Source organism: Nesoenas mayeri (assembly GCF_963082525.1).
Source record: "Nesoenas mayeri genome assembly, chromosome: 31".
Taxonomy (NCBI): domain Eukaryota; kingdom Metazoa; phylum Chordata; class Aves; order Columbiformes; family Columbidae; genus Nesoenas; species Nesoenas mayeri.
Window position 1 is genome coordinate 457370 of NC_137567.1, and position 22972 is coordinate 480341.

At 58.2% G+C, this 22972-nt stretch overlaps 2 protein-coding genes across 2 annotated transcripts in view; both read left to right on the top strand.

Moving 5' to 3' along the window:
* The first annotated feature begins 706 nt into the window (after positions 1-706).
* MCOLN1 (mucolipin TRP cation channel 1) lies at positions 707-13602 on the top strand. The gene is made up of 14 exons (XM_080361360.1): positions 707-732; positions 817-1007; positions 2456-2623; positions 2696-2855; positions 3869-3956; positions 4171-4267; positions 5734-5833; positions 5908-6014; positions 7331-7480; positions 7876-7977; positions 9157-9279; positions 9399-9605; positions 11126-11256; positions 11511-13602. Exons 1-14 carry the CDS (start codon positions 717-719, stop codon positions 11545-11547), a joined length of 1677 nt encoding a protein of 558 aa, XP_080217486.1. The 5' UTR covers positions 707-716; the 3' UTR covers positions 11548-13602.
* Positions 13603-15291: 1689 nt separating this feature from the next.
* The window catches only part of PNPLA6 (patatin like domain 6, lysophospholipase), a gene marked incomplete at its 3' end in the record, with an annotated part of 32331 nt that continues 24650 nt past the window's right edge, over positions 15292-22972 (top strand). Inside the window, exons 1-9 of the mRNA XM_080361403.1 lie at positions 15292-15314; positions 16452-16508; positions 16626-16667; positions 18123-18210; positions 18292-18374; positions 19566-19663; positions 19750-19890; positions 20949-21108; positions 21229-21309. Coding sequence (XP_080217529.1) covers positions 16470-16508; positions 16626-16667; positions 18123-18210; positions 18292-18374; positions 19566-19663; positions 19750-19890; positions 20949-21108; positions 21229-21309 — 732 coding nt within the window. The 5' untranslated portion in view covers positions 15292-15314; positions 16452-16469. The remainder of the gene's footprint in view (positions 15315-16451; positions 16509-16625; positions 16668-18122; positions 18211-18291; positions 18375-19565; positions 19664-19749; positions 19891-20948; positions 21109-21228; positions 21310-22972) is intronic.

Sequence of the window (22972 nt, forward strand, 5' to 3'; positions counted from 1 at the left end):
ACCCACCATCCACGGATGTGTCCCCTGGGCCACATGTCACCACCCATAGATGTGTCCCCTGGGTCACGTGTCTCCATCCATGGACTTGTCCCCCCATGCCACATGTCCAGGGACACGTCCCTTCATGCCATGTGTCACCACCCATGGATGTGTCCCCTGGGCCACATGTCCCCCACCATCCATGGATGTGTCCCCTCATGCCACATGTCACCACCCATGGACGTGTCCCCTGGGCCACATGTCACCATCCATGGACATGTCACCCCATGCCACGTGTCACCATCCATGGATGTGTCCCCTGGGCCACCTGTCACCCACCATGGATGTGTCCCCTGGGCCACATGTCACATCTATTGACATGTCCCCCATGCCACATGTCACCCCCCCATGGATGTGTCCCCTGGGCCACGTGTCACATCTATTGACATGTTCCCTATGCCACATGTCACCCCCCATGGACGTGTCCCCTGGGCCACGTGTCACATCTATTGACATGTCCCCCCATGGCCACGCCCCCACGCTCACGCCACCGCCCCTGGGAGCAACGGCGCTGGGTGGGCGTGGCCACCACAACCAGTGGGCGTGGCCACCGCCGGGTGGGCGGTGACATAAGCGCGGCCACAACCAAGCGGCGGCGGCGGGGTGGGCGTGGCCACGCCCCAAAGGGGCGGGCAGCAGCGCACTTCCGGTCATGTGAGGCGGGCAGTGAAGCCGCCATGGCGGCGGCGTCCGGTGAGCGGGAGAGGCCGGGGGGGGGGGGGTCGGGACCGGCCGGGGCCTCCGGTTCCCGCCGCTTAACGAGCCGTTTGCCCTCAGAAAGCGAGCGGCTGCTGGGCCACGGCCCCGGCTACGGCACGGCGGAGTCTCCGGTGCTGGCGGAGGAGGAGGAGCTGCGCCGCCGCCTCAAGTATTTCTTCATGAGCCCCTGCGATAAGTACCGGGCGCGGGGCCGGCGGCCCGTGAAGCTGGGCCTGCAGCTGGCCAAGATCCTGCTTGTCACCGTCCAGGTGTGGGGACAAGGGGACCGCGGCGGTGGGGGGGGGACAGTGGGACGTGGGGGCACTGGGGAGCGGGGGAGTGGGACATGGGGACAGTGGGACAAGGGGACACTGGGGTGGGGGTTAATGGGACATGGGGACACTGGGACATGGGGGCACTGGGACATGGGGACAGTGGGGAGGGGGACAAGGGAACACTGGGGAGGGGACATGAGGATAATGGGACATGGGGACACTGGGGAGGGGGATAATGGGACGTGGGGACACTGGGGAGAGGGGGAATGGGACATGGGGACACTGGGGCGGGGGATAATGGGACATGGGGACAATGGGACGTGGGGATACTGGGGCGGGGGATAATGGGACATGGGGACAAGGGGACACTGGGGAGGGAACATGGGGACACTGGGACATGGGGACACTGGGACATGGGGATACTGGGGCAGAGGTTAATGGGACATGGGGACACTGGTGAGAGGGGGAATGGGACATGGGGACACTGGGGATAATGGGACACGGGGACACTGGGATGTGGGGACACTGGGGAGGGGACAGTGGGACAAGAAGACACTGGGGAGGGGGGCATGGGGACACTGGGACATGGGGACAGTGGGACATGGGGACACTGGGGAGGGGGTTAATGGGACATGGGGACACTGGGGAGAGGGGGAATGGGACATGGGGACACTGGGCACCGGTGTGTGGGGACACTGGGGAGGGGACAGTGGGACAAGGAGACACTGGGGAGGGGGATACTGAGACATGGGGACAGTGGGACATGGGGACACTGGGGAGGGGGATAATGGGACATGGGGACACTGGGCACCGGTGTATGGGGACATTGGGGATAATGGGACATGGGGACAGTGGAGAGTGGGATAATGGGACATGGGGACACTGGGGACCAGTGTGTGGGGACAGTGAGGAGGGTAAATGCGACATGGGGACACTGTGACATGGGGGCAGTGGGGAGGGGGGGAATGGGTCGTGGGGACATTGAGGAGGATGGGAGATGGGGACCCCAGGGAGGAGAGAATGGGGCATGGGGACACTGGGGATAATGGGACGTGGGGACACTGGGGATAATGGGACATGGGGCGGAGGGTGGGAACGGGACATGGGGACACTGGGGAGGGGGTTAATGGGACATGGGGAGAGGGGGAATGGGACACTGGGGAGGGTGGGAATAGGACATGGGGATAATGGGACATGGGGACACTGGCGGGGGTGGGGATAGGACATGGGGACACTGGTGGGGGTGGGAATAGGACATGGGGACACTGGGAAGTGGTGGCCTTTGGGGACAACCTCCAGGACCCTCTGCCTACCCCTTGTCTCCTTGGGGCCACCTCTGCATCTGCTGCTGCCATTTCTTCCCCCGTGCCCCAATTTTGGGGCACAACAGCTGCCCCTCGAAGATTTCCAGGCTTGACTCCTTGTCCCCTTTGTCCCCTCAGCTCATCCTCTTCGGGCTCAGCAACCAGATGGTGGTGACATTCAAGGAGGAGAACACGGTGGCCTTCAAACACCTTTTCCTCAAGGGCTACGTGGACGGCGCCGACGACTCCTACGCCGTCTACACCCAGCGCGATCTCTACGACCGCGTCTTCTACGCCGTGGAGAAGGTGATGAGGGGACACTGAGGGGACACCGAGTTGACCTGGAGCCACTGAGGGGACGTTTTATGTCCCTTGCAGTACTTGGCCATTCCCAACGAGAGCATCGGGCGCTACGCCTACGTGCGGGGGGACGCCGCGGGGAACCGCTCGGCGCTGCTGCTCTGCCAGCAGTATTATCGCAAAGGGCGCATCGACCCGGCCAACGACACCTTCAACATCGACCCCAAGGTTGTCACCGGTGGGTTGTGGGGACAACGGGGTTGAGGTTCCTCATCCTGTGGCCACCAGTGGGTTCTGGGGTGGGTTTTGGGTCCTTTTTGGGGGTTTGAGGGGGTCTGAGAGGCCTTGGACATCCTTCAATGTTGACCCCAAGGTTGTCACTGGTGGGTTGTGGGGACAACGGGGTTGAGGTCGCTCATCCTGCAGCCACCAGTGGGTCCTGGGGTGGCTTTTGGGTCCTTTTTGGGGGTTTGAGGGGGTTTGTGGGACCTTGGACGTCCTTCATTATCAACCGCAAGGTTGTCACTGGTGGGTTTTGGGGACAATGGGGCCACCGCTGGGTCCTGAGGGGCCTCAGACATCGTCCAATATTGACCTCAAGGTTGTCACCAGTGGGTTTTGGGGACAATGGGGCCACCACTGGGTCCTGAGGGGCCTCAGACATCGTCCAATATTGACCCCAAGGTTGTCACCAGTGGGTTTTGGGGACAATGGGGCCACCACTGGGTCCTGAGGGGCCTCAGACATCGTCCAATATTGACCCCAAGATTGTCACCAGTGGGTTTTGGGGACAATGGGGCCACCACTGGGTCCTGAGGGGGTCTGAGAGGCTTCGGACATCCTTTGATATTGACCCCAAGGTTGTCATCAGTGGGTTTTGGGGACAACGGGGTTGAGGTTCCTCATCCTGCAGCCACCAGTGGGTCCTGGGGTGGCTTTTGGGTCCTTTTATGGGGTATGAGGGAGTCTGAGGGGCCTCAGGTGTCCTTCAATATTGACGCCATGGTTGTCACCGGTGGGTTTTGGGGACAATTGGATTGAGGTTGCTTATCCTGCAGCCACCGATGGGTTCTGGGGTGGGTTTTGAGTCCTTTTATGGGGTTTGAAGGATCTAAGGTGCCTCGAGCATCCTTCAATATCAACCCTGCGATGACCACTGGTGGGTTTTGGGGACACCGTGTCCTGAAGTGGCTTTTTGGGTCAGTTTTCTACCTTTTCGGGGTCCGTAACGGTGTTTCTCGCTCCCCACAGACTGCCTGGGCGTGGACCCCGAGGACCCGCAGCCGCTTCCCCCCGAGCTGGAACGCGGCTACAAGAACTTCACCCTCAAGTTTCACAAGTAAAGTCACCGTCACCCCCCCCAAAAATCCACCGCGTCCCACAATTTGGCATCAAGAACATCCACTCCAAGTCCCAGCACCATCCGCACCCCCAGATGATGTTCCCCCCACCCCGTTTGTGGGTTGTTTGACACCAGTGTGGTGGTTTTTGGGGGGTTGTTATGCTTGACCCCCCCACCTGGAGGAGGATTTGATGTGTGTCCCGTCTTACAGGCTCATCAATGTCACCATCCAGTTCAAGCTGAAGGCCATCAACATCCAGACCATCATCAACAACGAGATCCCCGACTGTTACACCTTCACCATCACCGTGAGTGCGGGCGGGGTGATGCAACGAGGGTGACGCGGTGGGGGTGATGCAACCGGGTGACACCGGCCCTCGTGGGGACGTGGGGACACTGGAGAGGGGTGAAGGGGATAGTGGGGATAATGGGACATGGGGACAGTGGGGATAATGGGACACTGGGACATGGGGACACTGAGGGTAATGGGACATGGGGACACTGAGGGTAATGGGACATGGGGACACTGGGGAGGGGGAATTGGGACATGGGGACACTGAGGGTAATGGGACATGGGGACAGTGGGGAGGGGGACACTGGGGATAATGGGACATGGGGACAGTGGGGAGGGGGACACTGGGGATAATGGGACATGGGGACAGTGGGGAGGGGGACACTGGGGATAATGGGACATGGGGACAGTGGGGAGGGGGACACTGGGGATAATGGGACATGGGGACAGTGGGGATAACGGGACATGGGGACACTGAGGAGGGGGAATGGGACAGTGGGGTAATGGGATGTGGGGACAGTGGGGACACTGGGACATGGGGACACTGGGGAGGGGGAATTGGGACATGGGGACACTGGGGATAATGGGACATGGGGACACTGGGGAGGGGTGAATGGGACATGGGGACAGTGGAATATTGGGACAGTGGGGATAATGGGACATGGGGACACTGAGGAGGAGGAAATGGGACATGGGGACAGTGGGGAGGAGGATACTGGGGATAATGGGACATGGGGACAGTGGGGAGCGGGATACTGGGGATAATGGGACATGGGGACACCAGAGAGAGGGGGAATTGGGACATGGGGACACTGGGGGGGGGAATTGGGACATGGGGACAGTGACGGTAATGGGACATGGGGACATTGGGGATAATGGGACATGGGGACACTGAGGAGGGGGAATTGGGACATGGGAACAGTGGGATATTGGGACAGTGGGGATAATGGGACATGGGGACAGTGGGGAGGGGTGAATGGGACATGGGGACAGTGGGATATTGGGACAGTGGGGATAATGGGACATGGGGACACCAGGGAGAGGGGGAATTGGGACATGGGGACAGTGGGGATAATGGGGCATGTGGACATTGAGGAGGGGGAATTGGGACATGGGTATAATGGGACATGGGGACATTGAGGGGGGGAATTGAGACATGGAGACACTGGGGAGGGGGACAGTGTGAAGGGTGAATGGGCCGTGGGGCCGTGTCAGTATAAACAAGGTTAAAAATGGTCTGATGCGGACAATCCAACAACTTTCTCACTCTCTGAATTCCCTTATTTTTATCTTTTTTTAATGTATTTTTTGCCTGATGTCAAGTGGATGTTGTCCCTGCGACATCCCGAAGCGATTCCTCTCTTTGAAGGTTCCAGATGTGCAAACAGCAGCTTCTGAATTCCAGATGTAGCAAATATTTTATAGTGTATCCTTTTGCGAGCAGAAATCTAAAGAGGAACCGGTCCCCGTTTTGTCCCCCAGATCACGTTTGACAACAAGGCGCACAGCGGCCGGGTGAAAATCCGCCTGGACAACCGAGCCGACATCAAGGAATGCAAAGACCCCAGTGTCTTTGGCCGAGGTGTGACAACGTGGCGCCTGTCCCCAAGCGGTGCCACCAGGGGACCCCGGGTGACCGTCCCCCTCCCGTTGTAGGTGACAACTCGTTCCGGTTGCTCTTCGACGTCGTCGTCATCCTGGTGTGCTCGTTGTCATTCGTCCTCTGCGCACGCTCCATCGTCCGGGGGTTGATGCTGCAGCATGTGAGTGACGTGGGGACAACGGGAGGGGGCGTGGAAATAGAATCACAGAGTGTTGCTTTGGTTCCCTGTACTTGAGCTGAGAGGCCAGAACTGGACACACTATTCCAGATGTGACACACTATTCCAGATGTGGCCTCCCCAGGGCAGAGCGGAGGGGGCAGGAGAACCTCTCTGACCTACTGAGCACCCCCTTCTAATCCCCCCCAGGTCCCATTGGCTTCCTGGCCACAAGGGCCCAGTGCTGGCTCAGCCCACAGCACCCGCTATTCCCAGCTGGTCTCCCATCCAAGCACTGACCGGGCCCGACCCTGCTTAGCTTCCCAGATCAGACGAGATAGGGCATTCCCAGGGTGCTATGGCTGCATATGTTACGTATATATATATATATATATATATGTTTCCCAAGTATATCCTGATAGTATCTGAACTAAAAAGCAGAGCAGAGGGGCAGGAGAACCTCTCTGACCTACTGACCACCCCCCTTCTAACCCACCCCAGGTCCCATTGGTCTCCTATCCAAGCACTGACCGGGCCTGACCCTGCTTAGCTTCCCAGAGCAGACGAGATCAGGTGTTTTCAGGGTTCTATGGCCGTGTATATTTTATATATATATATCTATATATCTATATCTATAGATGTAGATATGCATATACATATACATACGTTCCTGAAGTATATCCTGATAGTATCTGAACTAAACCCTTTTTTCAAGGGCAGAGCAGAGGGGCAGGAGAACCTCTCTGACCCACTGACCACCCCCTTCTAATTCCCCCCAGGTCCCATTGGTCTCCCATCCAAGCACTGACCGGGCCCGGCCCTGCTTAGCTTCCCAGATCAGACGAGATGGGGCGTTCTCGGGGTGCTATGGCTCTATATTTTATATACATATATATATATATGTATATATGTATATATGTATATATATATATATGTATATATATATATATATATATATACATACATATATATATATATATATACACATATATATATATATATATATATATATATATACACACACATATATATATATATATATATATATATATATATATATATATATATATGTTTCCCAAGTATACCCTGACAGTATGTGAACTAAACCCTTTTCTCATGCTCATCCTGCTGTCCCCAGGACCCCCAGCTCCCTTTTCACCGCTCCAACAGTTCGTTCCCAACTTACACTGGAACCCGGGGTTGTTCTGCCCAGATACACCAAAACCAAACATCAAAATTGTTGCAGAGTAGAAGCTTCCTGAAATATAAATAAAATGCTGATTTTTGGGTTGGTTTTTGGTTTTTCCCCGATCCCGTAGGAGTTCTGCCGCTTTTTCCGGCGCCGTTACGACCGCGGCGTGGGCCTGGGCGACCGCATGGAGTTCCTCAATGGCTGGTACATCCTCCTGGTCATCAGCGACGTCCTCACCGTCCTGGGCACCATCATGAAGATCGGCATCGAGTCCAAGGTGACGGGGACACCGGGGGGTGACAATGGGGGGTGACACCAAGCTTTGGGTGGCCCCGTGCTCCATGGAGGGGACATTTCACTATGGCGGGTGGCCAAGCCACACAACGGCCACCTCTGGGTGCTTGGCCATGTGTTGTGTGTCATGGTGACGCTTCTGGGTGTCACCATGGCTGCGATGGCGGGGTAGGGGACAGAATTGGGGACATCCTGACCCCCGTTTTTCCCTTGGGGACAGGGAGGTGACAACAAAGGGACAGGCGTTGTTGGAACGGCGTGGCTTGTGGTAGCGCCATGACACTTATGGCTGACACAGGGGGTTGTGAGGGTGTTGGGGACAACGTTGGTGACACCGAGGATGGCGCCTCATGGCCGTTGTCACCTCTGTCCCCGCAGAACTTTGCCAGCTATGACGTCTGCAGCATCTTGTTGGGCACGTCCACGTTGTTGGTCTGGGTGGGCGTCATCCGCTATCTCACCTTCTTCCAGAAGTACAACGTGAGTGATGGTGACACGGTGACACCAGGGGACAATCTCCATGCTCGGAGCTGGCGGTTGGCACCCGGCTCCGCTCCAATGGGGACATTGGGGTGACAATGGGCGCTTCACACTGTTGTCTAGCGGAGTCCCTCAAGGGTTGGTGATGGGACCGGTGCTGTTTGATAGATTCATCAACGGTTTGGATAAGGGATCAACCGGTTTGCTGGTGACACCAAACTGGGAGGAGTGGGTGACACTGAGGTGATTTTGGTGGTGCCATTTTGAGCCCTGGGGTGATTCTGGTGCCATTTTGATCCCTGAGGTGATTCTGGTGCCATTTTGATCCCTGAGGTGATTTTGGCGCCATTTTTGAGCCCTGAGGTGATTTTGGCGCCATTTTTGAGCCCTGAGGTGATTTTGGCGCCATTTTTGAGCCCTGAGGTGATTCTGGCGCCTTTTTGATCTCTGAGGTGACTCTGGCTCCATTTTGAGCCCTGAGGTGATTCTGGCTCCATTTTGAGCCCTGAGGTGATTCTGGCTCCATTTTGAGCCCTGAGGTGATTCTGGCTCCATTTTGATCCCTGAGGTGATTCTGGCTCCATTTGATCCCTGAGGTGATTCTGGCTCCATTTGATCCCTGAGGTGATTCTGGCGCCATTTGATCCCTGAGGTGATTCTGGCACCACTTTGAGCCCTGAGGTGATTCTGGCGCCATTTTTGAGCCCTGAGGTGATTCTGATGCCACCATTTTGATGTCCCTGAGGTGATTCTGGCGCCATTTTGATGTCCCTGAGGTGATTCAGGTGCTGCCATTTTGATCCCTGAGGTGATTCTGGCACCTTTTTGATCCCTGAGGTGATTCTGATGCCATTTTGATGTCCCTGAGGCGATTCTGATGCCGCCATTTTGATCCCTGAGGCGATTCTGGCGCCATTTTGATCCCTGAGGCGATTCTGGTGCTGCCATTTTGAGCCCTGAGGTGATTTTGGCGCCATTTTGATGACCCTGGGGTGATTCTGACGCCATTTTGCTCCCTGAGGTGACTCTGGCGCCATTTTGAGGCAGCTCACATCTCGCTCAAACCCACCTTTTCCCTTTATAACCTCCCCTTGTGTGTCCCCGCTCCGCGGAAAAAAGATGATTTCTTATTTTTTAAGCTCCCTTCTAACGGATTCCGCGACATTTTCATCCCCGCAGATCCTCATCGTCACCTTACGGGTGGCGCTTCCCAACGTCATCCGCTTCTGCTGCTGCGTGGCCGTCATCTACCTGGGCTATTGCTTCTGCGGGTGGATCGTCCTGGGACCCTACCACGTTAAGGTGACATTTTTAATGCTGTCACCCCCCCCCCTTGCATCCAGGTGGCGTTTGGGGACAAATAACCCCCATTTCGGGCCGGTTTGACCCCCACGGGTGACGCTTTGTGGCCTCTCGCTCAGTTCCGCTCGCTCTCCATGGTGTCCGAGTGTCTCTTCTCGCTCATCAATGGCGACGACATGTTTGTGACGTTCGCCGAGATGCAGCAACACAGTTACCTGGTGTGGTTGTTCAGCCAGATCTACCTCTACACCTTCATCAGCCTCTTCATCTATATGGTGCTCAGCCTCTTCATCGCCCTCATCACCGGCTCCTACGAGACCATTAAGGTCAGGTCTAAATCTCCTTAAGCTCAGCTTGTGTTTTGGGGGGGTTTGGTGGCCCCTTTCCCATTGGAAAATGGCAGTTTTCTGTCAGCAGATGGATCCAGGGTCCTTTTCCCCACTAAAAACCCCATTTTCAGGGTCTTATTTCCCATTGAAAACCCTATTTTTTGTCACCAGATGAATCCAAGGTCCTTTTCCCCACTAAAAACCCCATTTTTAGGGTCTTATTTCCCATTGAAAATCATCTTTTTTGTCACCAGATGGATCCAGGGTCCTTTTTCCCCCTAAAAACCCCATTTTCAGGGTCTTATTTCCCTTTGAAAATCATCTTTTCTGTCACCAGATGGATCCAGGCTCCTTTTCCCACTAAAAACCCCATTTTCAGGTCTCTTTTTCCATTGGAAAATGCCAGTTTTTTGTCACCAGACGGGGTTCAGGGTCCAATTTCCCACTAAAAACCCCATTTTCAGGGTCTTATTTCCCATTGAAAATACTGTTTTCTGTCACCAGATGGATCCAGGCTCCTTTTTCCCACTAAAAACCCCATTTTCAGGTCTCCTTTCCCATTGGAAAATGCCAGTTTTTTGTCACCAGAGATGGGTTCAGGGTCCAATTTCCCACTAAAAAACCCATTTTCAGGGTCTTATTTCCCATTGAAAATCCTGTGTTTCGTCACCAGATGAATCCAGGCTCCTTTTTCCCACTAAAAACCCCATTTTCAGGGTCTTATTTCCCTTTGAAAACCCTGTTTTTCGTCACCTTATGGATCCAGGGTCCTTTCCCCACTAAAAACCCCATTTTCAGGGTCTTATTTCCCTTTGAAAACCCTGTTTTTCGTCACCTTATGGATCCAGGGTCCTTTTCCCACTAAAAACCCCATTTTCAGGGTCTTATTTCCCATTGAAAATCATCTTTTCTGTCACCAGATGGATCCAGGGTCTTTTCCCCACTAAAAACCCCATTTTCAGGGTCTTATTTCCCATTGAAAATACTGTTTTCTGTCACCAGATGGATCCAGGCTCCTTTTTCCCACTAAAAACCCCATTTTCAGGTCTCCTTTCCCATTGGAAAATGCCAGTTTTTTATCACCAGAAATGGGTTCAGGGTCCTTTTTCCCACTAAAAATCCCATTTTCAGGATTTTCAATGGGAAATAAGACCCTGTTTTTTGTCACCAGATGGATCCAGGGTCCTTTCCCCCCTAAAAACCTCATTTTCAGGGTCTTATTTCCCATTGAAAATCATCTTTTTTGTCACCAGATGGATCCAGGCTCCTTTTCCCCCTAAAAACCCCATTTTCAGGTCTCCTTTCTCATTGGAAAATACCAGTTTTTTATCACCAGAGATGGGTTCAGGGTCCAATTTCCCACTAAAAACCCCATTTTCAGTGCCTTATTTCCCATTGAAAACCCCATTTTTTATCACTGGGGGATCCAATGTCCTTTTCCCACCCAAACTCCCATTTTCAGGGTGTCTCCCATCCCTTGATTTTGGGGTAAAATCCCCTCTTTTCTATCCCCGCAGCATCAGTGCGAGGGCGACGCACCCACCTCCCAGCTCCAAACCTTCATCGCCCAATGCACCGACACCCCCAAATCCGGCAAATTCCGCCGCCACAGCCCCCCCGGCTGCTCCGTCTTCTGCTGCTGCGAGCGGTGAGTTTTTGGGGGACATTTGGGGACATTTGGGGACACTTGTGGACACTCACAACCCCCCATCTCCATCCCTCCATTGCAAAACTCCCATTGATTTTAGGGCATTTCCAGCCCATGGGGGACGTTACACGGGGGTGTCACCCCCCGTATGTCCCCCCCCCATGTCATTTTTGGGGTGTCCCTTGAGCTCTCGTTCCCAAATCGACGCCATTTTTCACCAAATTTGCCCCTTTTCACCCCATTTCTCCCCACAGGGCTCCTCTGCAGGACAACGCGCTGCTGGTGAATTAAGGGACCCCCCCCCCCGCAAGGTTTTAATTTATTTATCAGCTAATTTTACCCACTTGGGACCCCAAAGAGGGGGGGACAGATGGTGACTGTGTCCCCTGCGCGTGGGGACACCGGATGGACACTTGTGGCCCCCTCAAGGGGATCAACGTGAGGCCTGTGACCCCTTGGATGTGTTTGGGGGGGACACTTGGAGCTCTGTGACACCCCCAGGTCTGTTGCCTTTGTCCCCAAGCCCCTTGGCCACATCAGGGACACGTCCCTGTCCTTGTCCCCAAGCCCCTTGTCCCCATAGGGTCGTGTGTCCCTGTCCTTGTCCCCAAGCCCCTTGGCCACATCAGGGACACGTCCCTGTCCCTGTCCCCAAGCCCCTTGTCCCCATAGGGTCGTGTCCCTGTCCCCAAGACCCTTGTCCCCATAAGGGTCGTGTGTCCCTGTCCCCAAGCCCCTTGGCCACATCAGGGACTGTCCCTGTCCTTGTCCCCAAGCCAAACAGCCCCTTGACTGCAGTGGGGACATGTCCCCAAACCCCTTGGCCACATCAGGGACACGTCCCTGTCCCTGTCCCCAAGCCTCTTGTCCCCATAGGGTCGTGTGTCCCTGTCCCCAAGCCCCTTGGCCACATCAGGGACTGTCCCTGTCCTTGTCCCCAAGCCCCTTGTCCCCATAGCGTCGTGTGTCCCTGTCCCCAAGCCCCTTGGCCACATCAAGGACACGTCCCTGTCCTTGTCCCCAAGCCCCTTGTCCCCATAGGGTCGTGTCCCTGTCCCCAAGACCCTTGTCCCCATAAGGGTCGTGTGTCCCTGTCCCCAAGCCCCTTGGCCACATCAGGGACTGTCCCTGTCCTTGTCCCCAAGCCAAACAGCCCCTTGGCTGCACTGGGGACATGTCCCCAAGCCCCTTGGCCACATCAGGGACACGTCCCTGTCCTTGTCCCCAAGCCCCTTGTCCCCATAGCGTCGTGTGTCCCTGTCCCCAAGCCCCTTGGCCACATCAGAGTCATGTGTCCCAGTCCCCAAGCCCCTTGTCCCCATAGGGTTGTGTCCCTGTCCTTGTCCCCAAGCCAAGCAGCCCCTTGGCTGCAGTGGGGACATGTCCCCAAGCCCCTTGGCCACATCAGGGACACATCCCTGTCCTTGTCCCCAAGCCCCTTGTCCCCATAGCGTCGTGTATCCCTGTTCCCAAGCCCCTTGGCCACATCAGGGTAATGTGTCCCAGTCCCCAAGCCCCTTGTCCCCATAGGGTCGTGTCCCTGTCCTTGTCCCCAAGCCAAGCAGCCCCTTGGCTGCAGTGGGGACATGTCCCCAAACCCCTTGGCCACATCAGGGACACGTCCCTGTCCCCAAGCCCCTTGTCCCCATAGGGTCGTGTCCCTGTCCCCAAGCCCCTTGTCCCCATAAGGGTCGTGTGTCCTTGTCCCCAAGCCCCTTGGCCACATCAGGGACTTGTCCCTGTCCTTGTCCCCAAGCTTCTCAGCACCTTGGCCAATCAGGGACTTGTCCTTGTCCCCAAGCCCCTTGGCCCCATCAGGGACACGTCCCTGTCCTTGTCCCCAAGCCAAGTAGCCCCTTGGCTACATCGGGGACACGTCCTCACCCTTGTTCTCAAACCCCTTGTCCCCATGGGTGTCATGTCCCTGTCCTTGTCCCCAAGCCTGCCTGCCCCGTGGCACCATTTGGCACTTGTCCCCAAGCCCTGCAGCCACTTCAGGGGACACTTTGGGCACAAAGGGCCACATCTACCCCCCCCCCATTGTCCCCCCATGTCACCCGCTGGGCCAGTGGGGTGACAGCCACACATGTCCCTTGTCCCTGTGGGACAGGGGGTGGCACTGTGTCCCGGTTTGTCACCTCCTGTCACCGCGGGAGCAGCTGCTGCGGCTGGACTGGGACCAGCGGCCGCTGTGCCAGGCGCTGCCAACCCCCCCAAAATGGGTCAATTTAACCCCAAATTGGGGCCCTGTTCCTGTCACTCAGCACAGGGGGGGTCGTGCCCCATGTGGGGACACTGGGGATGTCCCCACCCCCTGGGTGTCACCCTGAAGGGGACAATAAAGTGACCTGGGAGAGCTGGGGGTCTGTGCTGCTGGGGGGCTGTTGGCACCATGGGGACAAACTTGGGGGTGCTGTCACCATGGGGTGGCCGTGGGGACAATCTTGGGGTGCTGTCACCCAGGGGGGGTCATGGGGACAATCTTGGGGGTGCTGCCACCATGGGGACAAGCCTGGGGGTGCTGCCACCCTGTAGGGGTTATGGGGACAAACTTGGGGTGCTGTCACCATAGGGACAAGCATGGGGGTGCTGTCACCCTGGGGGGGTCATGGGGACAATCTTGGGGTGCTGTCACCCTGGGGGGGTTATGGGGACAATCTTGGGGTGCTGTCACCATAGGGACAATCTTGGGGTGCTGCCACCTGGGGGGGGGTCATGGGGACAAACTTGGGGTGCTGCCACCCAGGGGGGGTTATGGGGACAAACTTGGGGTGCTGGCACCCAGGGGGGGTCATGGGGACAATCTTGGGGTGCTGCCACCCCGGGGGGGTCATGGGGACAATCTTGGGGTGCTGTCACCCCAGAGCAGCCACGGGGACAAACTTGGGGGTGCTGCCACTATGGGGACAAGCCTGGGGGTGCTGTCACCATGGGGTGGCCATGGGGACGAACTTGGGGGTGCTGTCACCATAGGGACAATCTTGGGGTGCTGTCACCCTGGGGGGGTCATGGGGACAATCTTGGGGTGCTGCCACCATAGGGACAAGCCTGGGGGTGCTGTCACCCTGGGGGTGGCCATGGGGACAATCTTGGGGTGCTGCCACCATAGGGACAATCTTGGGGTGCTGTCACCCAGGGGGGGTTATGGGGACAATCTTGGGGTGCTGCCACCCGGGGGGATCATGGGGACAAACTTGGGGTGCTGCCACCGTGGGGGGGTTATGGGGACAATCTTGGGGTGCTGTCACCCAGGGGGGGGTCATGGGGACAATCTTGGGGTGCTGTCACCCCAGAGCGGCCATGGGGACAATCTTGGGGTGCTGCCACCATAGGGACAAACTTGGGGTGCTGCCACCCAGGGGGGGGGTTATGGGGACAATCTTGGGGTGCTGCCACCCATGGGGTGGCCATGGGGACAAACTTAGGGTGCTGTCACCATAGGGACAAGCATGGGGGTGCTGTCACCATGGGGTGGCCATGGGGACAATCTTGAGGTGCTGCCACCCAAGGGGGGGGGTCATGGGGACAATCTTGGGGGTGCTGTCACCATAGGGACAATCTTGGGGTGCTGCCACCTGGGGGGGGGTCATGGGGACAATCTTGGGGTGCTGCCACCCAAGGGGGGGGTTATGGGGACAATCTTGGGGTGCTGCCACCCTGGGGGGGTTATGGGGACAATCTTGGGGTGCTGTCACCCTAGGGTGTCCATAGAGACCAACCTGGGGGTGCCCCCCGCTCTCAATCCCACGGGGAACCCCTACTCCCCCGATTTTGGGGTCCCCTCCAACCCCACCCGCCGCTCCCAACATGGCGCCGTCGCCTTGTGATGACATCACCCCCCCCCCCCACCGCGCCACACCCAATATGGCGCCCACCCCTTCACCCCCCCCTCCCCGCTAATCCCTCCGCGGCTTGACCTTCCCAAGATGGCGTCACCACCGCCACGCCTTCCCTGCGTCTGACGTCACGCGCGGGGAGGCGGAGCCGCCTTAAAGGGACCATGACCCCGCGGGGGCCGCCCAGGCCGGAGCGGGACGCGGGGCGGCGACCGGCGGCCGGTGAGTGCGGGGGGGGGCTACAAACCCTCCCCGGGGGGGCGGATCCAGTTTTGGGGGGGGGGGGGTAGAACCGATCTGGGGGGGAGTTTGAGCGGGAAACACCCCCCGGTTGGGGGGGGCGAAGTTGGGGGGGGGTGGGGATACTGGGTTGGGGGGGGGGGGGGGTATGAGGCTGGGGGGGGGGGCACTAATGTTTTGGGGGTGCAATATTTGCGGGGGGGGAGTAATAACATCCTAGGAGGGGGTAATAACTTCCGGGGGGGGGTAATAATAACCTGGGGGGGGGGGTAATAGCATCCATGGGGGGGTAATAAGTTCCTGGGGGGGCAGTTTTAGTCGCCCCCCCCCCCCAAATTAGCGGGGGGTGAATATTGGGGGGGGGGGGGGTATTAATCCATAGGGGGGGATAATATGGGGGGGGGTTATATTTGCCTTGGGGGGGCAGTAAACACCTTGGGGGGGGGTAATAATCCCCTGGGGTAGCATTAATTATCTCTAATTAGTTAATTAGTGTGGGGGGGAATAGTGGGGGGGGGTGTAATTAGCGCAGGGGGGGTAATTATAGCCTGGGGGGGGTGTTAAGGGGCACAATTGGGGGGGTGGTTGTCACCATGGGGGTGTCACAACCCAAGTGGGGGGACATTGGGATATTTGGGGGGGGGGGGATAGTGTATGGGGGGTGTAATTAGCGCAGGGGGGTTAATTATAGCCTGGGGGGGTGTTAAGGGGCACAATTGGGGGGGTGGTTGTCACCATGGGGGTGTCACAATGTGGGTGGGGGTGGATATTTGGTGGGGGGGGGTGACACATGTCACTCACGGTGACGTCCCCGCTCCGGTGTCACTGTCACCTCCCCGGGGGTGTCCTTGGGAAGGACGGGGGGGGGGACACACACATATACGGTGACAACGGTGACAACGGTGACGGTGACAACAACAGGGAGGTGACACCAAAGTCCCCAACCCGGGTGGGGTGAGGACGTGACACTCAGGTCCCCCTCATGTCACCCTGGGGACTCCCCACCGAACCCCTCAAACTGTGACCCCCCCCTCGTGGGGACGTCACTTTGTTGTCACCGGTGGCCGCGGCGTGTCCCAAATTTTGGGGTTTTTGGCCCGTTTTTGCCCGTTTCTGCAGGTTTTTGCATGGGCGGCCATGGGGCAGAGTGACTCGGAGCCGCAGGAGGAGGCCGAGGTGGGAAATGTCCCCGTATGGGGACACGGTGACATCCCCCCGGTGTCCCCAAGCCCCCTGAGGGGGGGGGAGGGGGGGGGATTTGCAGGGGGCTCAGTTGTCCCCTTGTCCCCGCAGGATGTGTCCCCGACGGCTGAGGAGCTGCTGCCCACGGGCACGGTGAGCGGAGGGGACACCGGCGTGTCCCCGTGTCCCCAGGGGACAATGTCCCCGTCCCCAGGGCTGCGGGGACCCCCAGGGGACAGTGTCCTGGTCCCCAATGCTGTTGAGCACCTTGAGGTGACATAAACTTGTCCCCATGGACACTGTCCCCATCCCCAGGGCTCGGGGACCCCCAGGGGACAATGTTCTGGTCCCCAATGCTGTTGAGCACCCAGAGGTGACACAAACTTGTCCCCATGTCCCCAGGGGACAATGTCCTGGTCCCCGATGCTGTTGAGCACCCAGAGGTGACACAAACTTGTCCCCATGGACACTGTCCCCATCCCCAGGGCTGCGGGACCCCCAGGTGACAATGTCCTGGTCCCCAATGCTGTTGAGCACCCAAAGGTGACACAAACTTGTCCCCATGTCCCCAGGGGACAATGTCCTGGTCCCCAATGCTGTTGAGCACCCAGAGGTGACACAAACTTGTCCCCATGGACACTGTCCCCATCCCCAGGGCTGCGGGACCCCCAGGGGACAATGTCCTGGTCCCCAATGCTGTTGAGCACCCAGAGGTGACACAAACTTGTCCCCATGTCCCCATGGACACTGTCCCCATCCCCAGGGCTGCGGGGACCCCCAGGTGACAATGTCCTGGTCCCCAATGCTGTTGAGCACTTTGAGGTGACACAAACTTGTCCCCATGTCCCCAGGTGACAACATCCTTGTCCCCAATGCTGTTGAGCACCCTGAGGGTGACACAAACTCATCCCTGTGACTTTGGGGACACAAACTTGTCCCCATGTCCCCAGGGGACACTGTCCCCATCCCCAGGGCTGCAGAGACCCCCAGGGGACACACACTTGTCCCCACGTCCCCAAGTGACAACATCCTTGTCCCCGATGCTGTTGAGCAACATGAGGTGACACCAACTTGTCCCCATGTCCCCAAGTGACAACATCCTTGTCCCCGATGCTGTTGAGCAACCTGAGGTGACACAAACTCATCCCTATGACTTTGGGGACACAAACTTGTCCCCCTGTCCCCGGGTGACAAATCCTTGTCCCTAATGCTGTTGAGCACCCTGAGGGTGACACAAACTCGTCCCTGTGTCTCTGGGGACATGAACGTGTCCCCATGTCCCCGGGTGACAATGTCCTGGTCCCCGATGCTGTTGAGCACCCCGAGGGTGACACAAACTCGTCCCCGTGTCTCTGGGGACATGAACGTGTCCCCATGTCCCCGGGTGACAATGTCCCGGTCCCCAACACTATTGAGCATCCCCAGGGGACACCAACGCGTCCCTGATGCTGTTGAGCAACCTGACGTGACACAAACATGTCCCCATGTCCCTGGGGACACCGTCCTGCTCCCATCCCTCCATGTCACCGAGGTGGCAGTGCCATCGGGCACCCCCGCCCTTGTCCCCAACCCTTTGGGGACACCGGGGACACCCCCGTCCCTCCGCAGGTGCTGGGGACCGTGCTCATCCTCGGCTTCGTCATTGTCACCGTCGCCGCCGCCATCGTCATCGTGGTTCGCCGGCTGCGCCTTAAGAGTGAGTGACAGCACCTTGGGGACATGGTGGGGGTGACAGGGATGTCACCAACCTGTCCCCATATGTCCCCTCCCACCCCAGAAATCCCGGCGCAGGGGACACCCAAATATCGCTTCCGAAAAAGGGACAAGATGCTTTTCTACGGCCGCAAGATCATGCGCAAGGTGACAATGGGGGGTGACGCGGTTTGGGGGTGTCACCTGCTGTCCCTTGTCCCCCATGTCACCTGCTGTCCCTTGTCCCCTGTCCCCAGGGTTCTGGGTCACATTGAGAAGCCGCTGTCCCTGTCCCCTGTGTCACCTGCTGTCCCTTGTCCCTTGTCCCCAGGGTTCTGGGTCACTTTGAGAAGCTGTTGTCCCTGTCCCCTGTGTCACCTGCTGTCCCTTGTCCCCAGGGTTCTGGGTCACTTAGAGAAGCCGCTGTCCCTGTCCCCTGTGTCACCTGCTGTCCTTTGTCCCTTGTCCCCAGGGTTCTGGGTCACATTGAGAAGCCGCTGTCCGTGTCCCCTGTGTCACCTGCTGTCCCTTGTCCCCAGGGTTCTGGGTCACTTTGAGAAGCTGTTGTCCCTGTCCCCTGTGTCACCTGCTGTCCCTTGTCCCCCATGTCACCTGCTATCCCTTGTCCCTTGTGTCACCTGCTGTCCATTGTCCTCTATGTCACCTGCTGTCCCTTGTTCCCTGTGTCACCTGCTGTCCCTTGTCCCCAGGGTTCTGGGTCACTTAGAGAAGCCACTGTCCCTGTCCCCTGTGTCACCTGCATTGTCCCTTGTCCCCTGGGTTACCTGCTGTCCATTGTCCCCCATGTCACCTGCTGTCCCTTGTCCCTTGTCCTCGGGGTTCCAGGTCACTTTGAGAAGCCACTGTCCCTGTCCCTTGTGTCACCTGCTGTCCATTGTCCCCCATGTCACCTGCTGTCCCTGTCCCCTGTGTCACCTGCTGTCCCTTGTCCCCCAAGTCCTGGGTCACTTAGAGAAGCCGCTGTCCCTGTCCCCTGTGTCATCTCTGTCCCTTGTCACTTGTCCCTCATCCCCAGTGTTCTGGGTCATTTGAGAAGCCACTGTCCCTTGTCCCTTGTGTCACCTGCTGTCCCTTGTCACTTGTCCCTCGTCCCCAGGGTTCTGGGTCACTTTGAGAAGCTGTTGTCCCTGTCCCTTGTGTCACCTGCTGTCCCTTGTCCCCCATGTCACCTCCTGTCCCTTGTCCCTTGTCTCCAGGGTTCTAGGTCACTTAGAGAACCCACTGTCCCTATCCCTTGCATTACCTGCTGTCCCTTGTCCCTTGTGTCACCTTTGTGGGGGGCACCGGTGCCTCCACGGTGTCACCATCGGGTGCCAACCCCGCTCTCGATGTCCCCAGGTGTCCCAGTCGACGTCCTCGCTGGTGGACACCACCGTGTCCAGCACCGCGCGCCCGCGCATGAAGAAGAAGCTCAAGATGCTCAACATCGCCAAAAAGTGAGGAAAACGGGGACGTGGCGCTGGGAGGTGACACATGGGGGGGACACCCGTGTCACCGCGGCGTCACCCGCGTGTCCCCAAAGGATCCTGCGCATCCCCAAGGAGGTGCCGACGCTGCAGATGAAGGAGCCGCCGCCATCGGTGCTGGAGGCCGATCTGACCGAGTTCGACGTGGCCAATTCTCACCTGCCCTCCGAGGTGCTCTACATGCTCAAGAATGTGAGGTGAGGACGCAGGATCGGGCCCCAAGGGGGTCAGGATTGGGCCCCAGTGGGGTCAGGATTGGGCCCTGGGAGTAGGGGGGTCCAGATCCATTGAAGGGGTCAGGATCGGGCCCCAAGGTCAGGATCGGGCCCCAGAGTCAGGATTGGGCCCAGAGGGTCAGGATCAGGCCCAGGGGGGTCCAGATCCATTGAAGGGGTCAGGATCGGGCCCCAAGGCCAGGAAGCTGGGACTGGAGTCTCTTGTCCCCTGTGTCACCTGCTGTCCCTTGTCCCCTGTGTCACCTGCATTGTCCCTTGTCCTTGTCCCAGGGTTCTGGGTCACTTAGAGAAGCCGCTGTCCCTGTCCCCCATGTCACCTGCTGTCCCTTGTCCCTTGTGTCACCTGCTGCCCCTTGTCCCTTGTCCCCAGGGTGCTGTGTCACATTGAGAAGCCACTGTCCCTGTCCCTTGTGTCACCTGCTGCCCCTTGTCCCTTGTCCCCAGGGTTCTGGGTCACTTAGAGAAGCCGTTGTCCGTGTCCCCTGTGTCACCTGCTGTCCCTTGTCCCTGTCCCCAGGGTTCTGGGGCACTTGGAGAAGCCGCTGTCCCTGTCCCCTGTGTCACCTGCTGTCCCTTGTCCCCAAGGTGCTGGGTCACTTAGAGAAGCCGCTGTCCGTGTCCCCTGTGTCACCTGCTGTCCCTTGTCCCCCATGTCACCTGCTGTCCCTTGTCACTTGTCCCCCAGATTCTGTGTCACTTAGAGAAGCCACTATCCCTGTCCCCTGTGTCACCTGCTGTCCCTTGTCTTTGTCCCCCGGGTTCTGGGTCACTTTGAGAACCCACTGTCCCTGTCCCCTGTGTCACCTGGTGTCCCTGTCCCCTGTGTCACCTGGTGTCCCTGTCCCCTGTGTCACCTGCATTGTCCCCTGTCCCCAGGGTGCTGGGTCACTTTGAGAAGCCGCTGTCCCTGTTCCCTGTGTCACCTGCTGTCCCTTGTCACTTGTCCCCCAGATTCTGTGTCACCTAGAGAAGCCACTATCCCTGTCCCCTGTGTCACCTGCATTGTCCCCTGTCCCCAGGGTGCTGGGTCACTTTGAGAAGCCGCTGTTCCTGGAGCTGTGCCGTCACATGGTGTCCCTGCAGTGCCACCAAGGTGACTACGTGTTCCGGCCCGGCCAGCCCGACACCAGCATCTACGTCCTGCAGGACGGCAAGTTGGAGCTGTTCCTCACCGAGCCGGTGCGGGAACACGGGGGACACGGGGGACACAGGGCTCGGGGACACCCCAAGGGGCTTTGGGGACACCCCGGTGGGGTTGGGGACACGGCGGCGTTGGGGACAGCGGGTTTGTTGTCACAGGACGGGCAGGAGACGGTGATGAAGGAGGTGTTCCCCGGGGACAGCGTGCACAGCCTGCTCAGCATCCTTGATGTTATCACGGTACATATGTGTCCCCAAACCCCCCTGGGACTGTCCCCAAACCCCCCTGGGACTGTCTCCAAACCCCCCCTGGGACTGTCCCCAAACCCCCCCTGGGACTGTCCCCAAGCTCCTGGGCACCTGGGACTGTCCCCAACCCCTCCTGGGACACCTGAGATTGTCCCCAACCCCTCCTGGGACTGTCCCCAACCCCTCCTGGGACACCTGAGATTGTCCCCAACCCCTCCTGGGACTGTCCTCAACCCCACCTGGGACACCTGAGATTGTCCCCAACCCCACCTGGGACATCTGGGACTGTCCCCAACTCCTCCTGGGACATCTGGGACTGTCCCCAACACCTCTGGGACATTTAGGGCTGTCCCCAGACTCCTCCAACCCAACCATGACTGTCTCCAAGCCCATCTGTGACTGTCCCCAACCCAACCATGACTGTCCCCAGCCCAACCATGGCTGTCCCCAAGTCCCACCATGACTGTCCCCAACCCAACCATGTGACTGTCCCCAAGCCCATCTGTGACTGTGCCCAACCCAATCATGACTGTCTCCAAATTCCTCCAGCCCAACCGTGACTGTCCCCAACTGAACCACGACTGTCCCCAAGCCCATCTGTGACTGTCCCCAACCCAACCACAACTGTCCCCAAGCCCATCTGTGACTGTCCCCAACCCAATCACAACTGTCCCCAAGTCCCACCATGACTGTCCTCAAGTCCCACCATGACTGTCCCCAAACTCCTCCAATCCAACAACAACTGTCCCCAAGCCCATCTGTGACTGTCCCCAAGCCCCACCACTTGTCCCCAAACCCAACCATGACTGTCCCCAAGCCCCACCATGACTGTCCCCAAACTCCTCCAACCCAACCATGGCTGTCCCTAAGCCCATCTGTGGCTGTCCCCAACCCAACCATGGCTGTCCCCAACCCAACCACAGCTGTCCCCAAGCCCATCTGTGACTGTCCCCAAGTCCCACCATGACTGTCTCCAAACCTCTCCAACCCAACCATGACTGTCCCCAAGCCCCACCACTTGTCCCCAAACTCAACCATGACTGTCCCCAAGCCCCACCATGACTGTCCTCAGACCCAACCATGACTGTCCCCAACCTCCTCCAACCCAACCACAGCTGTCCCCAAGCCCATCTGTGACTGTCCCCAACCCAACCATGGCTGTCCCCAACCCAACCATGGCTATCCCCAACCCAACCACAGCTGTCCCCAAGCCCATCTGTGACTGTCCCCAACCCAACCATGGCTGTCCCCAACCCAACCATGACTGTCCCCAAGCCCATCTGTGACTGTCCCCAACCCAACCACAACTGTCCCCAAGCCCATCTGTGACTGTCCCCAACCCAACCATGACTGTCCCCAAGCCCATCTGTGACTGTCCCCAACCCAACCACAACTGTCCCCAAGCCCATCTGTGACTGTCCCCAACCCAACCATGACTGTCCCCAAGCCCATCTGTGACTGTCCCCAACCCAACCACAACTGTCCCCAAGCCCATCTGTGACTGTCCCCAACCCAACCATGGCTGTCCCCAACCCAACCATGACTGTCCCCAAGCCCATCTGTGACTGTCCCCAACCCAACCACAACTGTCCCCACGTCCCACTATGACTGTCCCCAGCCTCCTCCAACCCAACCACGGCTGTCCCTATACCCA